The following is an 18,920-nucleotide window of genomic DNA, read 5'->3' as shown; positions in this document are numbered from 1 at the left end:
TTTAACATGAACTTTGCATCATTATCATATGTGTATAAAAGATAACTGAATCTCTGATAAACAATTATAATCTTGTTGTAATAAACCTGAATAGGAATTGGTCTAACCAATCATTTATTGCTCTGAAATGTTGAATGCTGAGCTAAAATGATCTCAAAATGTTTTGCCATTTAGACAAATCAGTAATTGTATCACTCTAAACAATCATCACTTGTTCCAATATTTGATATTTACAACAATGGGACAAAAACATTTTAATAAAAGTCACTGTTTATTGGCGTTTCGACTGCCATCTTGAGGAATGAGGATAGTGTAATAATTTAAACACTATATAAATAAAAAACAATGCAGGTGATTTAAAGAAGGGGAAAAGAATTGTGTTGCCATGTTAACAGAGGAAGGATCTCCGGTGCAAAATAAAATAAAACAAAGACTTAAGAAAGAAAAGAGTTGTTAAATTTGGAGATATGGACTGACGTTCGTGATAACAGAGGAAAGCTGTTGCAGTAGAATACTCCTGCAGGGGTGACAGTCAGCACAAGCAGTGTTTGTATTGACTACAAATGTGTTACAAAACTTTCAGGTTTTTGCCAAGTTTGATTCCAGCTCAAAAAGCAAACATGTTTAATTATTCTTTATTCAAATCTAATAAACCTTTATTATAGTTTGCTTCCAATTCGTAATCAGAAGACTTACATGTATAAACATTTTGAATTGTTTAATATGAAAGGTTTAAAAGACTTTCAAACTAATATAAATATTTTAGTCTTAAAAACGTCAAAGTCAAATTGAGCATTAACTGTATTTTTAATGAAAATGATGTTGAGTTCTCCATATCTCAGTTAATCCAATTGAAGATGAAAAAGCAGTAAAAAAATGTCCACTTGAGAGCCAAAGTGATTTTTGTAGCACTTTAAAAACAACAAAAAAAAGTCACAGATTAAAACCTTTTGGAGAAACACAAATTTAAGACAATAAAACATTTTGGAGAAATGAGAATGACCTGTTAGAAGTTGTATGCTTTTTAACACTCTGTAATTAGGTTTTTAGAAGTGTTGTTTTCTTCATTAAATGGACCTTTGTGAGGAACCATGGGTGGCACACGGACATAGCTGCAGAACTCACCATTTTCAGACGAGACATTCTCCATATTGGTTTCTCTTGTAAAACATTTGATATTCACCAAGACAAGTTCATTCTTGAAAGTGTTGTACAATTTGTCTGATTTGTATCGTGGCTGGAATCAAGGCACTACGGAGTGTGTGTGTGTGTGTGTGTGGCAGTGCAGAGGAGTGGGTGAACTTCAGTCCACTTCTGTGAGACCACATGGTCTCCTGAACTCTTGTCCTCGTTCGTGGATCCACTTGTTTGACACTGAAAGCAGAAAAAGACAGATGCAGACATATTTATTTCTTGTAAAGCCAGAGTAAGAAACCTGAGGATAGATAATTATAATAAAAAATAAAAAAAATCACCCTACAGTTAAGTTCAAGCATTTTTTAAAAGGTATTTAAAACGATCTCTAATGTGGTCCTCATGAGGTCTTGACTATAAATTGTTCGCTCTGCTTTTGTCACAAACTGTGAGTTGGAGCTGAACTAATTAGAATGTAATGGGTTATTCTGGGTGCTAAGTCATTCAGCTGAGATATGTGGGGCGGCTGTGGCAGAGAGAGTTAGAAGTTTGATTCCTGGAAATATGCAGTCACATGTCCAAGTGTCCCTGGGGAGGACACTGAACATCTTATAGCCTCCGATGTGATCCATCAGTGATCTAAAGCTCGGATCAGACTCTATAGAATGATTTATTCAGATGGGTTTTGCAGAGAGGTAGTAGATGTATGAATGTGTGTGTGGATAGGTAAATGAGATTGTTTGATTTACAATAGATTGTTTTGTAAAGCACTTTGAGTGGCCTGGTTGGCTGTAAAGGCGCTTTATACGAACACTCCATTTACCAGATAATAATTCACCAGTTTTACTTGATAACATGTCTGAAGTTTGAAGTCACTACCAGCTAAAAACTGAAAGAAACAAAAACAAACAAACAAAAAAAATATCTGTACATTTATTTGTTTGACCCCCTCAGTTTGAGTGGATACTGTAATACTTCAGAGTTTGGGATTAGGTTTATTTGTGTATATATGCCCATTTCAAAACCAAACAAATGAAGAAAAAAAGATGTAGAGTGAAATCAGATGTTTCACTACATCCTGTAGAATCAGCTGCTAAATAAAAACAGCTTGTGAAAAAAAAAAAAAAAATTTTTTTGCTGAAAGTGAGACAATATAATGTAAAATCAATAAGATTCAATTAGAAAACAGGGCAGGGTGTGAGCACAAAGATAATGTGTTCATGTGTTGAATGTTTTCAACCAACTGGAAAAAATGAGAGGGATACCTGTGTATGGCGTAATAAAGGTAATAAAGTAATGACGATGAGAGCAGAGAAATATGAGCATAATGTTTTGTATTTATTTTTGCAATGGTTTTAAACTAAAATTAATAACACCAACTAATTAAATTTAATAAAATAAATTTTTTGTTGTGATACAGTTGGTTTTAGTAATGCTTCACTGGCAAAATTTTAACAATTATTAGCTGTTTATGTAGGACCCACTGGTTTTGAATGAATTTGTTTTTTGGGGTTTATTTTGACAGAAAGCAATGTATGTAGAAGTCTCCTTAGCTGTAATTTAGTCTCTTTTTAATACCCTTTAGTGAAGGATAAACTTGCTTTTAGTGTGATTTAGTGTGAACTTTGACTTACCCCATTTACTTCCCACGAGAACAGGACAGGCTGCATGTCTCGTTCTGTAGTCTCCCTCCCCACTCCTGAAGAGATTATACCAGAACACTGCTGTCCCCTGCCGACAAATAACAAAAAAAAGACTATAGAGTACAGGCTGTAAAAGTAAAGCTAGAGTACCAAAAAAAGAGACCGATTAAAGATGATCTGGGTGTTCTGAGGTGAATGCTGAGAATTATTCAAACTTCACACATGCAACCAGTGACAAAGAAAAAAAAAAAAAAGAGACAAAAGACAGAAACAAACCACTCTGTTGTTACCTTTCTGGGCCAGATTGCTGCCCCAAAGTCAGGGAAGACTGTGGCACCCCCTGCTGCAACATCACTCATCTGAGAAAAAAACAAAACAACAAAATGAGTGAGAGCTTATGTTTTGTTTAATTCAAAGCATTAATACCACGCCAACAATACTAACAATAATATTACCATTTACATTTTGCATCAGTGTTTGTTCAGCCTATTACAGTAAAGTGAATCTATATTGAAGGAACCCAAGATTACCTTCTGAATAACTAAGAATAAAATCTTTGTTTATGAGCGATGTTACCATAAAAGTACTTTTTTCCATTACTTATTTGGGTGCGCATTTGAAGTATTTAGTGAACTTTGTTTCTGCAAAGATGTGTTTGTGAGATCACAATAGTTTCACCTCAGAACCGTTTGAGGTATTTTTGAGAAATTGCATGATTTTGAACTTCTCTCTGGGATAAGTAAAGTATTTATTCATATATGAGAACAGGAATGACAAAGTGAAAGTCATTGTGAACTCTGACCTCCAAACTTTCATTAATTTATCCTTGAGTCCATGTGAGTGTTTGCACTGAATCACAAGAGATTTTAAAAAGAAATCGAGCACAACTGTGTGAGCGAGCCTTCCATGCATTCACACACAAATCATGCTGTTTATATAGTTTCACTGCCAACCAGATATGACTGTCTGGTTGCTCTTTTTTAAACCCTCCCGTGGCCTTCGGGTCAAATTGATCCGAGGTTCCAAGGGTTTTTCGACTTCTCTCTATCTCTCTCTCTTTTAAGACCTTCAGGAGGGTTAAGTTGAAACTTTACTTCGTGCTACACTAGCATCATACAAAATATTATTTGGCTTATTTTAAAGTAGCTATCATAACAATAAAAAGTCATGATTATACTTTAAATGCATTTGTAGAAAATCTCAATTTTAATACTAATTCAGTGATTTTTGTTACTGCTTTACTATAAAAAGGAAAAGGAAGGTTTTCTGTGCATTTTGGCCTAAAATAAGGTTCTCATTTGCCCATACCTTATGATCATATGATAATCTAGCAAGATTGAGACCACATTTAAAAAGTTTGAAAAAATAAATCACAGTGCAAAATATTTAAATTATATGTATTTATATGTTGAAATAAAATACAGAGAAAAAACTATGACCAGTTGCTTTGGCCTCTAGAGTGCAGCATTTCCCCAGTTTTTATTGAGAATTTAAACCTTAAACAGTTCTGAACCTCCTCTAAGGAATTTATTTATTGAGTAACAGGCCTGGAGTGAAAACAGGCCAGTTTAGTTCCCACTTTTAATACAGAGTTATGGCTGTGTGTATTTATCATGGATACTGTCCCACTGGAATTAATAAGATGTTCCTTGAAAAAGATCTTTGCAAGCAGGCAAACATTTATCCAAAATGTATATTTTTCAGTGTTGTTGTCACTTGTGAAAGTTACATGTTATGTTAACCAATACACTCCTGTATTACAGATCCTGACTTTGAGAGGTCAAACAACTTGTTTTGGCGAAGTTAACCCACTGTTCTGCTAGCGTGATAGATAGACAGACAGACTCTGTTATGGACAATATAGACAATGTGTGGACAAAAACAATTAATAATTAAAATAAATAATGACTTATCTAATAACAGAATTGTTGGGGCAAATATTTCTCATTACAGAAACAAAAAAGCATCATTCTTTTAGGAATAAAATGTGCTAATAATATCATAATACAGAGAAATAAACACAGTTAAGGACTTGTTGGTAAATTATTTTTGTCCCATGTTTTAGAGGGGGAACCGATTATTTCAGACGCCTGAAATATTTGGTTCCCCCGTGGTAACGTACAACAGTTCACTGCAGACCAATATGATGCACTCGATCCACTACAGATTACATGCAGTCTAACACCAATTAGGTGTTGTGATAAGAAGCTATTTTATTTTTTGTTGACAGGGGTTGTTACGTAATCGAGGGAAGAACCAAAAGTTAAACAACATTTTTTTTAACTAAATCAATGACGTCAAGCCACTATGGCTGGTGGACAAAATTTTTAATTTCCACACCAGAGCAAAGTGTTTTTGATGCTTGCCTGAGCATACTGACTCTTTAAGATTAGTTTACTTTCTCTAAAATAACAGATTTTTTATTGTCAAAAAAGTTAAACTACACCTAAATCTCTTCTTACTGTGAAAATGCAATCTTCATCTTAACATGCAAGCAGTATTCCGCAGCTCTTTTAGTAAGGAGAATACAGATACAGGCTTATTAATTGCATATTAAAGGGGAAAGGCTGGCAAAACTCTTCACAATGTGCACTGGAACTGATTGACAGCAAAACCTTTTTTGCTTTTTTAGATTTTTTCCAACAAGACTCCTCAAATGTCCAGATAATGGGATATTTATACAGCACCATGTTCAATATTCATCGTCGAATGTTTGAAATATCTATGGCAGTCAATCAATCCAAGTCCAAGATTGAAGTAGAGCTTGTGCTTTTGCCCGTTAAGCCACAAGTAGAGGTTGAGAAACAGATTCTGGGGGGCTACCACAACTAGTCTTCAATCGGCGGTGACTAAATGCTCGTACTTACGTAGTTTAAAAAAGTTGCCAAGCGATTTCCAGTGCCTAACCTTTTGAAAGCATCAGGCTCATCTTTCTACAAAGATAAAATTTTAGAGTAAAATACAGGAGATCAACAGCACACACATTACTTACATAGTTTAGGAAGGTAGCAAGTCTATTTCCATCGGTCTTGAGGTTGCTGTCAAAAGGACGCTGCAACAGATGTTTATATGTTTAACCCGTTATCAGTGGGACTCAGAAATGGAGCCTGCCGCTTTAAGGCACAGAGTGTTCTGTTATCTGTCACACCATAGGGGTTATTTTCAAACAGTTACACAGCTTCAGATTATTAGTTTTAAAGCACAAAATGCAAATAAAAAAGAATTTGCATTTATTGTAATGTTTTATTTTTAAAGGCATATCATGCTGATTATTTAAAAAAAAAGAAAACTGTGGTAATGACTGTATTTAATGTGTAGTGTTTAATGGTAAGCTGAATTAATACATCTTGAAAAATCACACACGGCCGACAGATGAAACAAGAGCTTCTTTTTGGAATGTCTCTTTGTATTAGGCGTAATAAACCCAACCTTTCTGATGAAAGTACATACATATAAAGCTAAATAAGCCATGAAAATTATAGGTGCTTTTAAGATCTAGCTCACAAAGAAAACAACATAGATCTCAAAAGAAAAGATAAGGTTAATATGTAAAAATAAAAAAGATAAATAAAACATAAATAAATACAAATAAAAACATACAAACAGACACAGTTTGCAGACAGACAAGGACGCACAAAGCAGCAGCAAGAAACTAAACTCACCCTTGAGAAGTCAAAATGTGGCTCATACTGTCCTCCAACTCCATAGTTTGCAACCTGGTAAGTCGTCCAAAATACAGTTCAAACACATAAAAACATGAATAGATTTTAAAGAAATCAGACTGAAGGTGTATGCCTAAAACCTATAAAAATACAAGCTTATTAGATGAAATTCCTTCAATCAAATATGAGATAAAGTAGTAATAAGGAAGAATGCAGAACATTACCTGCAGTAATTCTGCAGTTTCTACCGTAAGGCCAGTGATGTCCTCTATTCTCTGATTAACTCTTTCAATGATAGCGTCCTCTTCTCCCTCCAACCAGGCGCTGAAGACACAAACATGCACCACAAGTATTAAATGAATGTTTCCGGCTTCGTGTAAAATTATTTCACATTCTCAAGTTAGTTTAGAATAATCTTTTTTTTTTTTTTTTAATTATGTGCATAAAGCAAAGCTTCAGAGAGCCTGGAAATAATTACAAAAAGCAATGCAGCAAAAATGTGCACAATAATTTTAAATTGTAATAAACATAAAATGATTACAATGAGTTCTAAATATATATTAAACACCAGAAGTCACACCAGGAGGCCCTCCCCGTTATTAACGGACCTTTTTGACACTCTGTAGTTGGCTGTGGTCAGGACTCCTGTTTGGGGGTCACGGACAGTAGCTCTGGCAAGCTTCCAAAAAAAAAGAAATAAAGTCAAAATAAGCCTTGTAGTGATTTGAAAGCATCTGAACAAACTCTACATCTTCTTTCAATACACCATACCTACACCTGCATGAGTCTAAAGAAGTTTTACTTAAACTTAAAAACAAGTGAAACAAACAAACAAGAAAATGTAGTTCTTTATTCTATGTATTGTATGTCTCACCCTGGGTTTTGCCAACTCCTTAATCTTCTCTATTTCTTCATGTGACAGCATGTCCAGGTAGCGTACGATGTGTGGGCTGTCCCACTCGTCCTCCTCCTTCATGGGCTTCAGCAGCAGACGAGGGCTCCTGCCTCCATCGTGGTAGCGACAGAACAAACGGCTCCGTCTGGCCTCAGTCTGGTAAAGAGTAAATAAATAAATACATTTCCTTAAGACTGAAGAAAACAATTGATAATAAAATCCATGACTAGACATGATTGCTACTTTTGTTAAAAAGTAACAATCATATTTTGTAACAAATAATCTCGCTTTAAGTACGTCATGACATGTTTTCATTTCCTGTTAATATAATTTCCTGTGCAATAACCAGCAGGTTCACTCAGAAGAATATATATATTTACATAATATTTATATTTGCCGCACAAAGTATGACTATGTGAATTACTGAGACTCATTAAACTAATGTTAAAATCAGTACATGAATACTACCATTACAAAAAAGCACAGTCGTGGTTTAAATAATTTTTGATTATTTATGGGTTTGTTTTGTTTAAAGGAAAAAAGAAAAGTTCACAAACTTTTAACCATACCAAATGCACACTACTATAACATAATGAAGAATTTAAGGCTGGTAACTTGTAGCATTTATTTCTAAACTAAGGAACATATTGGTTACATCTACTGCTGTTGACATTCCTCCTCCTTTCACATCGTACCATTTGTAGCCCCTCTCCTCTGCACAGAGACTCGTAGGCCTCCCTCTCTGGAAGGTGGTCCTTGGGTCGGCTGTAGGTCCCCAGCTGGATGGGTTCCTCAGTGGCCGGTTGGTCGGCCTGGTTCATCTCGTTCAGCTGCTTGGACAGCAGCCGCTCAAAGTAACGCAGGTTTCCTCCCGCCCTGTCGTGGGTCGGGTCTGTCCGTGTAAAAAAAGCACAAAGTGTTAGTTTCTCTAAAACCGCTGCCTCATAAGAAAGGTTTCAGTCTGTGATGACCGTTTAATGGAAGGGAATTAATAGTTAAAACCAGCTTATAAATTATCAGAATTCACACACAGTAATATCCTTGTACCTCACTGATACAAACAGACTAAAAACTAATAATGTTCAAATTCAAGACATTCATACACGCTTTGAGATGTTACAGGAAATTGGATGACAGAACAAGTTAGCCCTCTTGTGGAGATTAGGGGAAAAAACAACATTGACAAATTAAAAAAGTATTTCAGTAACATTCGGCGGCGTCGCAAAATGTGGAAGCCTCCTAATAAGAAATGTTGGGTCATAAATACAAGCAGACAGGAATGTTTCCAATCATTTTCCAATCCAATTTAGACTGTTTATTGCACACTTACATTATTGCTTTTTATTACAGTTTTCGAACACCTAATTACTATTTATTTGTTGTTAATTATAAAGATGAAGTAAATCATAAAAAGAAGCAAACCGTTTACCAAAGTACTGAATATCTTATTAGGATTCTTTTAGATTTCTTTGGGGATTGTCTGTTTAAAAGCTAGTGGTTTCCTCTGATCCGTACAGACACTTTTATTGTTCATTTTTGTTACTTTTGCTACATTTAGAATAAAATGGGCCTGCATCCACTCTACCTAAATTCCTTTCACATGACATGTAAACAAGGACACCGCAGCCCTAAGAAGACGGTCTGCAGCTGTCCACAAAGCCCTTGCTTCAAGAATAACTGTTTAAAACCACGAGCCTTTACATGGAACGGACAACACCCCATTGCTGTGGTAAGCTCAGAGTCAAACCAAACCGAGAGCAGAGGGTGAACTACAGTTATTAGTGAAAAATGAAAACATCAACCCATAATTATGTCACATTAAAGAATTGTGGTTTTATTGGTTATCTGCCTTAGGAAATTAAAATAAAATTTCAAAGTGCTCTTAAAATAGAAATTGCTATTTTAGTTTGTCAAAATAAAAGCATTGTTTGACCACCGTTGGTGTTTGAAGAAAAGAGCTTACCGATGGCCACAAGTCGCCGCGTCAGCTCAACGGCTCGAGGTAAGTCACCCATTTGGTAAACAGAGTAGCTAAGGTAGTCCAAAATATCCGCCTTGGAGACCACGGCCTCCTCTCCGTCATCCAGCTGCTTCAGAGACTGCTGGAACCACAGCACAGCGTGGTAATAATCGGCATCATTGTACGCCGTCTTTCCCATGTCGAAGCAGTCGTCCACCGTCAGTCCGGTGTTCAAGTGCACACCTGGAAAGAGATTCAAAAGAAAGCATCTTCGAGAATCAGTGACTACAATAAAAAGCGGTTGGTTTTTTTTTTCTTCAGTAAAACCTAATTAAAAAAAGAAAGTGTTGATGAAGTCTGCAGAATGAAAAACACAGGTTTGAAGACCCTAAAACTGACAATTTCAAATGACCCAAAGCAAAAAAATCTGACCAGGCTTGTGTTGACACTCATTTTGTGACGATTTCTTAGTTCTTACCTTTGAAATACCGACACACATCATGCATATTTTGTCCAAACATATTTGATAAGTTCGGTTTGTTCCTATGTAAATCAATCAGCAAACACTCTTGGGTTACCTGGCAACTTTCCTTTCGAGAACGCTTCTGAATCCAGTTGGTACGTGTCCTGCAGACGCATCAGCGCCTTAGCTGCACCTGTCTGATCCTCCTCATCTGGGAAGTACTGTCTGTGTACAGACATGTTGGCGATGAATCCTGGAAAGACAGAAAGAATGCCAAACATAAACAACTACTATTTAGGTGAAAAACTGCAACAACTGAATGCCACCACACATTAAACAACTAAAACTATGGATAGATTGTTAAATCTGTGAAGCATTAAAGATGAGATTCAAATATAAACACGTCCTCAAATATAATTGAAACAGAAGCACCAACATTCTAATTTATATTTTATTGTTTTAAAATATCATATTACTGTAAGCATTTACAGGGTAATGTGTTGTTGATACTGTGTTGTTGATTATTAATAAAGTGTTATTATTTCATGAATGAAGCATTTCATTTGGAGCCTCATTACTGTATGGATCTTCTCTCTTTAGCTTCAGTCATTATCATGACACGTGGATACATTTGTGTTGCTGAAGAGCAAGCATAACTGTAAAAAAAAAAGAAGGAAAAACATTCATACTGAAGTAAGTAAAACCTTGCACCACTCTGCTTTTAAACGGTTTACATCCAGCCTTTTCACTCCCACTCTTACAGCCACGTACACAGATTCATTTTCAGGCCTCAAACAGATAAGGGCCTGTGTCCTAACACGCACACACACTTGAAGTGAGAACATGGCCAAAATATGCAGAGATGGGGAGCAGCTGCAGCGAAAACATGACAGGCTCAGGTTTTCAACCGTTTGTTTAAGGAGAGGAGCTTTGGAGCAAAGCTGCACAGCAGACATTTCCACTCTGCAGCCAAAGCTTTAATAACTCCACGCTCGTACCCCAAGTGGGTTTTAGATCTGTTGCTCGCCACTAGTTAGTAAAAATCTCCATTATCATTTTCAGAGTCTATAACTGGTATTACTACAAAATTGTCACTGCTTCTGATCGAAGCCCAGACACAGCTTCTCTTCTGTTTACCGTCAGACGGATTCTGAAGCACCAGGTTCTCCAGTTCGGACCACTCTGTGTTGAGTCTCTTCATCAGTTTGTAGGCATTCACCGGGTGGGCCAGGTACCCCTCGGGGTCAGAAGTGGACACTCGGGTCAGGGCATCAAGTTTCCCAGCCCAACTAAAAGAGAGAGAAAACAGTTCTCGACTTTTGTAAAAGTATGTGCTGCATGTACAAACCCTAAAGAGTCACATGCAGATATTTACAACTAACTTCACTCAGAAAGGCCTGATAGTGTTGAAAATGTGAAGAAAAAAAAACATTACAGCTCTACACATAGCAGGCAGGCTGAGACGACACAGAAACGGAGAACAAAGCCAAAGAAATCATCTTAACGGTTGTTGGAGCAGTTACAAGCATTTCATTTATCACATCTGGTGACTGCTGATTTAAACAGATGTTAGTCATCTTTTCCGCCGGCCAATCTACATGAAGCGCCGTTTTATTTGAACATTACCGTAAACATAACTTTAAAAAGGAACTAGTAGCTGTCACATGTCAAAGTCAGAGTAGAAAAGTGTAATATTTCAGGCTGTGAACCTGTGGAGTGGTACATGTAAGAACAAAAAGAAAAGAAACGGGAAAAGGAAGTGGCTTTATTCATAGTATTGGCAGCTGTGTTAAATATATTTACAGTGGGTTATTTTAAGACTGTACCTTTTGACAGCAGCAAGCTTGGTCTCCTCAGCTTTAATGTACTCCCTCAGAGACTGGACCAGCTCCTTTTCTGTGTAGATCAGGTCAGTCATTTGTCCTGCAGAGACACGGGAGACACACGCAGAGATTGTAAATCAGCCTAAGATGTTGTGTGGTACAAAATGACTAACTTTACTCATCTTAAACCTGTGTTTTGTCTCTCTTTTGGTTGCATTGTCCTCTCAATCCTCAGACACAAGCTGCAGAGTTTGGATATTAATGATCAAGCAAATGCCAGCGAAATATGAATCCATGGACTGGTAAAGGGATGGTTAGTTTAGCATGCCGTAAACATTTCAGGGAGGCACTCAGCCATGACTTATTCGCACAGCAGAGGAATAATGAAGCAGCCAGAATAACTGAGCTGGAAGGTGCAGGAAGTCCGAGTGAGCCATTTAACTCTCACAACTCAAACTGCTGAGAGATGAGCTGCACAGTGGAAAACATACTGAAATCATTTACTACTATACCACCAATATATTGCTTTATTAACTGACAGTCAACACACGCCAATTATGAACGTACAAACAAACAGATAAGTCATTTGTAACTCACCAATAGAAGTAAAAACCTCGGCATGTGTCGTCCAGCAGCAGCAGAACAAAACCCAGCCGATCAAAGACAGGAATTTCCTCATTCTGTCCTGTTCTGTAACTTGAAATGAGAAACAGAAACACATCAGGTTACTATAAAGCAAAGAACGAACAACACTTCACAGAAAAACACTGACTAATTTCACCATCTATATTTATGGTTTTGTTCTCATACAAAGTAACTGCAGTGAGCTGTCAGTCAGAGGTGTTGCAGTGATTTTTTTTTTTCTTTTGGGTTTTTTAGTTAAAAATACCAACAGCGTTGCAGTTTTCAGTCCCCTGTCGTGGCATTTCATACAATGATCTCATGTTTCCAGACTGAAATTGCTGACAGTCTCGCAATACTGTAAAAACTTCCAGTGACTGAGTCATTACCAGCTGCTGTGTCTCCTTCTCAATAAACAAGAAAAGGAGGAAACTGCAGAAAAAAATAATCTTTAGCTCATATTAATATTTGCTTCCAGAAAGTGGACGATGACTTATGATTGTAAATTTCTCTTTTCGAGGTCCATCTGGTTTGTGTACAGAAAAGGTTGGTACAAATTGATTTTTGTGTGTAAAATCGTTTGTTCTTGTGTTTATCCTGCTTTTTTTTCCTTCAAAACTTCATGTAAGCAGTCACATCTGGGGCAAAAAGAACTGGAGCTGTGTGAGCTCTTTGTTCCTCGACCAGCTCTTCTGTGTGAAAAGTGACTCTGCTTCACTTTCTTCTCCTGGGTTTTGTTCGGCTGTCAGTGATGACTATTTATGTGTAAAACACACACGCTTAAACATGAGCGCAGCCACACACACGCTTCTGTCTGCACCACTCCATAATCAGAGAAATTGAGACTTTAAAAAGGGTAATGTCAGCTTACCGGGACAATCCCTTAGTTAGAAAGTCACTTCAGGTGTAACACCGGCTTACCAGATATGCACCAAATTTCTATTATATTACATTATAAATACAGAGTGAATTAGCATCTACTGGTAGAGTAAAACTGCAGGGCACACATTTAGAAGAAAAAAAAAAAATACCTCAGCTGCCTATAAAGTCATTTACAACCAGACAGAAGTACTGGAAACGGGCAGAATAAGGCTTTTTGTTAGATGCTGCAAGTAAATGTGAACTGTAATTATGCAGATGAGCTCAGAGAGCTCATTTTCATCATTTTTAGTTTTGGTGAATTATAGTGATTACAACGGAATGTACCACACAGGGTGTGAGCAAAACGGTCATGGCCTGCACGCAAACAAGAGCAAAAGCAGAGTAAAATTCCCAGATTCAAACATGCTTTTGTTTTCTCTATTTCACCGAGGCAATGAAAACGCTTAATCAACTTTTCCAGCACATCGTCTGGTCCGGAGAGCTGCAGGGATGTTAGGAATCAAGCTTGTTTTAAAAGCAATGAATGGACTTTGACTTGTTTTATCAGGCTGCAACTTAGATTTTACACCAGATATGTAGAAAAAAAGACACAATTACTGATAGTAGTTGTAACTTAAAGAAAAACTCCAATGTTCTTCTCTATTGCAAATATTTTCCTAGCACAGATTTAGTTTTGAGTCTTATATCTGACTGCTAATGGTTTTCATACAGAGTGCTGGTCTAGATAATTATTCCCACAGTCCTAAAACAGAAAATAAATGACCAAATCTCTCCCCTTGTAATTTACAGCCAGGACGACTGCTCAGCTCGGAGCGCTGGCGCCTGTTGCTGCAGGCTCAAACAGCTAGGTCACAATCCTCCTCCAGATGTTTCTGGGTCCTGTTCCCTTCGCCCGGGACACTGGAGAGGAGAGGATGTTGTAGCTTCACGCGGTGGTCTGCGTGTTAAACTGTCCAGACCTAAAACATTATCATGAACAATAGACTTACACTGTGTGAAAAATATTTATATACGTGTCCCAGATTTGTCCACGTCAATGTGTCACAGGTCAGAAATAAAACAATTAAACAAACAAACAAAAAAAATCAGCCAAACCTGCAAGTGGAGATGAACATGCTGAGCAGATGTGTAGTTTTTAATCAGCCATGCAAAAACAGTTGGACTTTTTATTGCTTTATGCTGTGATTTCCAAGTATTTAAACTCACAATGTGTTAAAGTCCTGCTTAGTTAAATCTGAGCAGATTCTTTCAGATTTTAGCTTTTATATATATATATATATAAACATACATCAGGTGGGTGTGGTTCCATGATAGAGATAAGAATAAACACACTGTGCTGAAGCAGTTAGGATCCAAGGGCTGCAACGGGGCAGCGGTTCCTGGACAGCAAATGTTTACTCCAGCAGTAAACTCTTTCACATCTGTAGCAAACCCATATAAAGAGTAGCATGGTTGGTAGGAGCATTAGCTGTCTCTGATCACATCAGTGCTGACTGGAAATAATCATAAAGGTTTTTGTTAGTTAGTTTTGAGCAAAAACTGAATAATGCATTAATAGAAAATGCTCTTAGAATACAAAAAAAACAAGATTTTTTAAACAAAAAGCTAAAAACTAACTCAAAACCAAATCAAAAATGAACATGAACGCAAACGGTGACATCTGCATCTTTACTGAAACATTTAATGAGTTTAGGAAATTGTTTCGATCAAATAACTCTTGGCTTTTGGAACTATGATTACCCAAAATATTAACCAAATGACAAGAGCTGACTAATTAGAAGCAAAATCTGAAAAGAAGGTGTTCATATGTATTGTGACTACTACACCAAAATAGAAAAATATTCCATCTGACACAAAGCTATGCAACATATTTTTGGAATATATTCTTCCAAAGCCACTCAGGGCAATGCAAACTGCCCCTATCTATGTCAGGAAAGAATGAAAGCTGCAGGGCAGAAAGCTGCATGCCAGGTGTGCGCTCCCCGTCACACAGAGCCGTGTGGAAACGCTGCAGTGAGGCTACAGACAGCAAATGTTGAGGCTAAACACAAACTCACTGATAGAAATCTGGGAGCTGCACTGGTGTGTGCCTTCCTCCTTCACACGAAACACCCAGTCCTTCTAAATGTGCACAGTGATACACGGTGGTACAGTGACACAGCAGATAAAGTATGTGCAAGCTGCAACTGTGACCATCACGCAGAGACAACCTCGGACTGTCAGTCTGCAAGCAGGGAAACACAGTCCAGATTTAAACTTGCCTTTGTTGTCACTCTGCATGTTTTAATTTCCTCTGCAAGCATGAAAACTATTTCTTCAGAATGAAACTGCATTCATGTTTATTACTGTGCCGCTTTAAAAATGGTTGGTCTTGCTTATAAAATATTCAGCTTCTGATCAGTTGCACCACAAAACTCCCAAGTTTTATCGGTAACTGTCTGATTCACTCTAAAATCAGCCCACAAATGTCAAACTTTCACTTCCACTAAAGGCTACATGAGGGTTAAACGTTCTATTGGGCAATCTTGTGCTGAATCATGTAAAAACACGATGAAACTTATCAGACTTTCCAAGTCTGACAAGAAGGAAGCAGGCGCTTCCTGACTAAGCGCTGCCCTCGCTGGATGAAATCAGGAGGGAAAACGTGGGCTTAATAATCAGCTACATTTAGGATTTCAGCAGATTTAAACTGGCGTCTGAAATCAGTAACCTTAATTAACTTGTGTGCTCAAATCTGCACGTTTTATGTTACAGATACGAATAACCCAATCGGACACGAGGTCAGTAATGTTCCAAAAACCTCACAGTGCCATGGGAACACTGTTAGCTGCCTAATGAATGTAAATTAGCTGGGTGGTATTTTCTTCTTCTGATAACAATACATGACCAACAGTGACTGATAACTGATCAACATAAGAAAGACCTGGAGAAGTACAGCTTATACCAAAATATTTGTGTTTGTAATAATATTTTTTTATTATTTCTTTCTCCTAGCTGTATATTCTAAGCCACCCTCCTCTGAGTCTGCCTGAGTAACCTGCCTTACAGCTAAACCACGGCTGACAGATTTATGACAGTTTTCTCCCATCTCTGGCTGCTGCAGCAGCTGCCACATCCAGTTTGTATCTTTGCACTGAGTGCAAAATGAATCCCTGCAGGGCATCGGCCACCGAGCACTCATCCTTTTATACTGGACCTGCGCATTCGGGGACATTAGGAGTCGTTTGTACAGGCTGGAACAAAAGACCCGAGCTTTTACACTGAAGCTTTTTATCCACTTCAGATCGCTGAGGAGCAGCTCGATGTAGGTCAGCCAGAGTGAAATCACTAATGAGCCGAATCAACAGACAATTTAACAATACCTCCTTAAAAAAAAACATTTTTAAGCAAAGAAGAAAACACAGTCAGTGATATAAAATGCTGCTGGTTCTGATTAGCTGTCTGATTCAAGTCAAGCGTGACTTAACGAAGAGCATGTGTGTTTCAAACAAGTAGTGATATAAAAACAAACCTATAAAATTTGCAGGAAACAGACATTTTTATTGTTTTTTCTTTTCCCCCTGGAAGGTACTCGCTGGAAGGTCACGAAGACCACTCCAAGAAAAATTTGAGAGGTAAGAAACAAAATTCAGCACATTGTTTTTTCCTCTCATATTGACTGGTAGTGTCCAAAAAACGTTGTGAAAGGCTGCTAATTACCGCATGTGTTTGATTACCTTCGGAAACAACTAATATTTCCACCTAAATGTCGTCACCTCAATTCTACGCTTCAGTTCAGCCATATTTGTTTACCTACTTGGTCTACAGCCAGCCTAATGTAAGTCAAATCACGTGACTCAAGCTTCTATGCGGTTTTCTGCAGATCCAGCTGAGTGCTTTGTTTGCATAGACTGCCTACCCACAATTCAGAATCCCATATCAATATATTTGGAAAACTACTGAAGCAAACTCTTTCAAACGGCACCGTTTGATATAGCTCGGGATAACCTTTTGTCGTTTTGTTTCATAGTTTGCAATGAATATCTTTATTTTTCTTTTTTTCTAATGTTAGCAAACTGGAGCACAACACCTTTTTTTCCCATTAAGGCACGTAAACCCATTTTGTTCCATTACAACAGTGTTGAACTGCCAGTTTTTTAGATATTTTCCTGTCTTCTTGTTTGTTTACACGGTAGGTTTTTTCCCCACCTTTGGGGAAAATAAAGTGATATAAAATAAAATCTCTAAAGTCTGTTCTCATATCTCTTCCCTCTGCACACCCAACACACGCCCTCCCACCAGCTTCTGCTGATTTTTGTTTTAAAACTTAATGATTTTTGCTGTTATGGTGCTATAAAGTGCTGGTTGCGTTAGTTAAACCCGCTCCTGGAAGTCGTCCCCTCCAGCTGGGTCGACCCCAGTGACGTCACCCGAACCCAGACGCTTCTAGAAAATGTTCAATTTACAACACTTCTTCTTCTTCTACTACTTCTTCCTCTGTGAGGGCCTCGACTGTGTCCGCGTTTTATAGTATTAAAAATAACATGCAAGTGTCACCTTCTATTTAAAGCGTGCGTGCATGCGCGCGCGCGTGTGTGTGTGTGTGATGCCAGGACAGAAAGTTCGCGCAAAGTTTCAAAACTCCTCTGGTCCTCCGTCTGTTCGCTGCTCGACCTCCGACGCAACTTGCGGCCCGAAAAACGGCACAGATACGTCGGGAACTAACGCCGGAGGTGTTGACGCTTTCTGTGTCCTGGCACCACGGCACATCTCTGCTCAGACAGCCCAGACAGCCTGAACAGAAACCGAGCCTGTTGCCGGACTTCTCCCTGCCGAACATGGTTGTTCGGGAGGCGCGCCAGCTCAGCGGCTCGGACATGATGGAATAAACGAGCGGCCGTGGCAGCTACGCATCTACAAATGACACCTTACCTGTACCCCTGCAGGTTGAGAACACGACTGTCACGCTTCTTGTGCTTGGACAAAAAATCCACTTGGCACCCCCGGGGGTTGTGAACTGTACAGAGACGTTTTGTGAAGCGCTGCCACGTACAGAACACGACTGGAAGGCTTCTACCTTAAAACACGGAGTAGACGCGCAGATTATTTCCCCCTTTGGCTCTTCTCCCCTTGTGTTGCGTTTGGGTGCATCTTGTAAACTGCAGTGTCTGAAATTGAGTTTTACTTCTTAACAGAGAATAACCGTTTTCCTTTTTAAAAATATGCTTAATACCAACTCATTACTCATTACTTATTTTTAGATCATATCTGTTTTTAGTGTATTTTATGTCTTTTATTTTATTTTTATTCCAGGTGTAACTTGATTTGATTTTGTTGTGTTGTCTGGTTTGACTGTAAAGCACTCCCAGTTGTTTTAGATGTGCTCTATGAATGAAACTGACATTTACATTTTCAATTAAACATTGCTTTAAGAAGCTTTAGAAACTATAATTTTCTTGAACTTTGTCTTTAATACTGTTTGAGACACAAAAATGCAGTGCTACGTTGAATTTAACACCACTTTTTAGAATTGCTGTCGCTCTTTTAACGGGAGCTCAATGTTGCAAAACTTAAATAAAAAAGCTGCAATCTGTAGCTTTTGTTTCAAACATTGTTGTCAGCATCATATAACTTCTTTCAAAGTATTTTTTTGACCTAAGAAGTAGTTCATTTCTGTATTATTTGCTGAAAAATCATACCTAAATTAAACATGCTGTATTTGCAGAGAGTTGTATAATCAGTATGTGAAACATCTATCTCATGTTATTTATTTAAAGTATCTATTTATTCAATGTATTTCACATTAATACAGAAAACTGAGGCTAATTCCCAGTTGTCTTATTTTTTTCTTTCTTACT

The 18,920-nt window shown here is 37.8% G+C and overlaps 1 protein-coding gene across 3 annotated transcripts; it reads right to left on the bottom strand.

Annotated features, from left to right (window-relative positions):
• Positions 1-252: 252 nt before the first annotated feature.
• Positions 253-18,155, bottom strand: p4ha2 (procollagen-proline, 2-oxoglutarate 4-dioxygenase (proline 4-hydroxylase), alpha polypeptide 2). 3 transcript variants are annotated; one of them, XM_017421340.3, is made up of 15 exons: positions 17,995-18,155; positions 12,178-12,276; positions 11,584-11,680; positions 10,895-11,046; positions 9,873-10,010; positions 9,298-9,537; positions 8,030-8,226; positions 7,314-7,490; positions 7,048-7,118; positions 6,664-6,763; positions 6,440-6,493; positions 5,770-5,829; positions 3,068-3,136; positions 2,769-2,865; positions 253-1,374 (listed from the first exon to the last, which is right to left on the bottom strand). In XM_017421340.3, the coding sequence occupies exons 2-15, from the start codon at positions 12,257-12,259 to the stop codon at positions 1,304-1,306; spliced, it is 1,605 nt and encodes a 534-aa protein (XP_017276829.1). In that variant the 5' UTR covers positions 12,260-12,276; positions 17,995-18,155; the 3' UTR covers positions 253-1,303. The 3 variants fall into 3 exon arrangements, 2 of the variants coding, with proteins under 2 accessions (XP_017276829.1, XP_017276827.1); XM_017421338.3 differs by lacking the exon at positions 5,770-5,829 and adding an exon at positions 5,645-5,710; XR_005233901.1 differs by lacking the exon at positions 253-1,374 and having other exon boundaries at positions 2,796-2,865; positions 5,645-5,829.
• Positions 18,156-18,920: the final 765 nt, after the last annotated feature.

The sequence above is a fragment of the Kryptolebias marmoratus genome, linkage group LG13, assembly GCF_001649575.2.
Source record: "Kryptolebias marmoratus isolate JLee-2015 linkage group LG13, ASM164957v2, whole genome shotgun sequence".
Taxonomy (NCBI): Eukaryota; Metazoa; Chordata; class Actinopteri; order Cyprinodontiformes; family Rivulidae; genus Kryptolebias; species Kryptolebias marmoratus.
Note: the sequence above shows the minus strand (reverse complement) of the source record. Positions and strands in the feature narration are given on the sequence as shown.

What these genes read in the sequence shown, in the direction of transcription:
- p4ha2 (XM_017421338.3), bottom strand. Translation starts at nt 12,259, where the DNA reads ATGAGGAAATTCCTGTCTTTGATCGGCTGGGTTTTGTTCTGCTGCTGC. An exon ending in GCTTCAGAATCCGTCTGACG is followed by an intron (nt 10,011 to 10,894) that starts GTAAACAGAAGA and finishes CTGTCTTTCCAG; the next exon opens with GATTCATCGCCAACATGTCT. An exon ending in TGGCAACTTTTTTAAACTAC is followed by an intron (nt 3,137 to 5,644) that starts GTAAGTACGAGC and finishes TTTTTTTCTCAG; the next exon opens with ATGAGTGATGTTGCAGCAGG.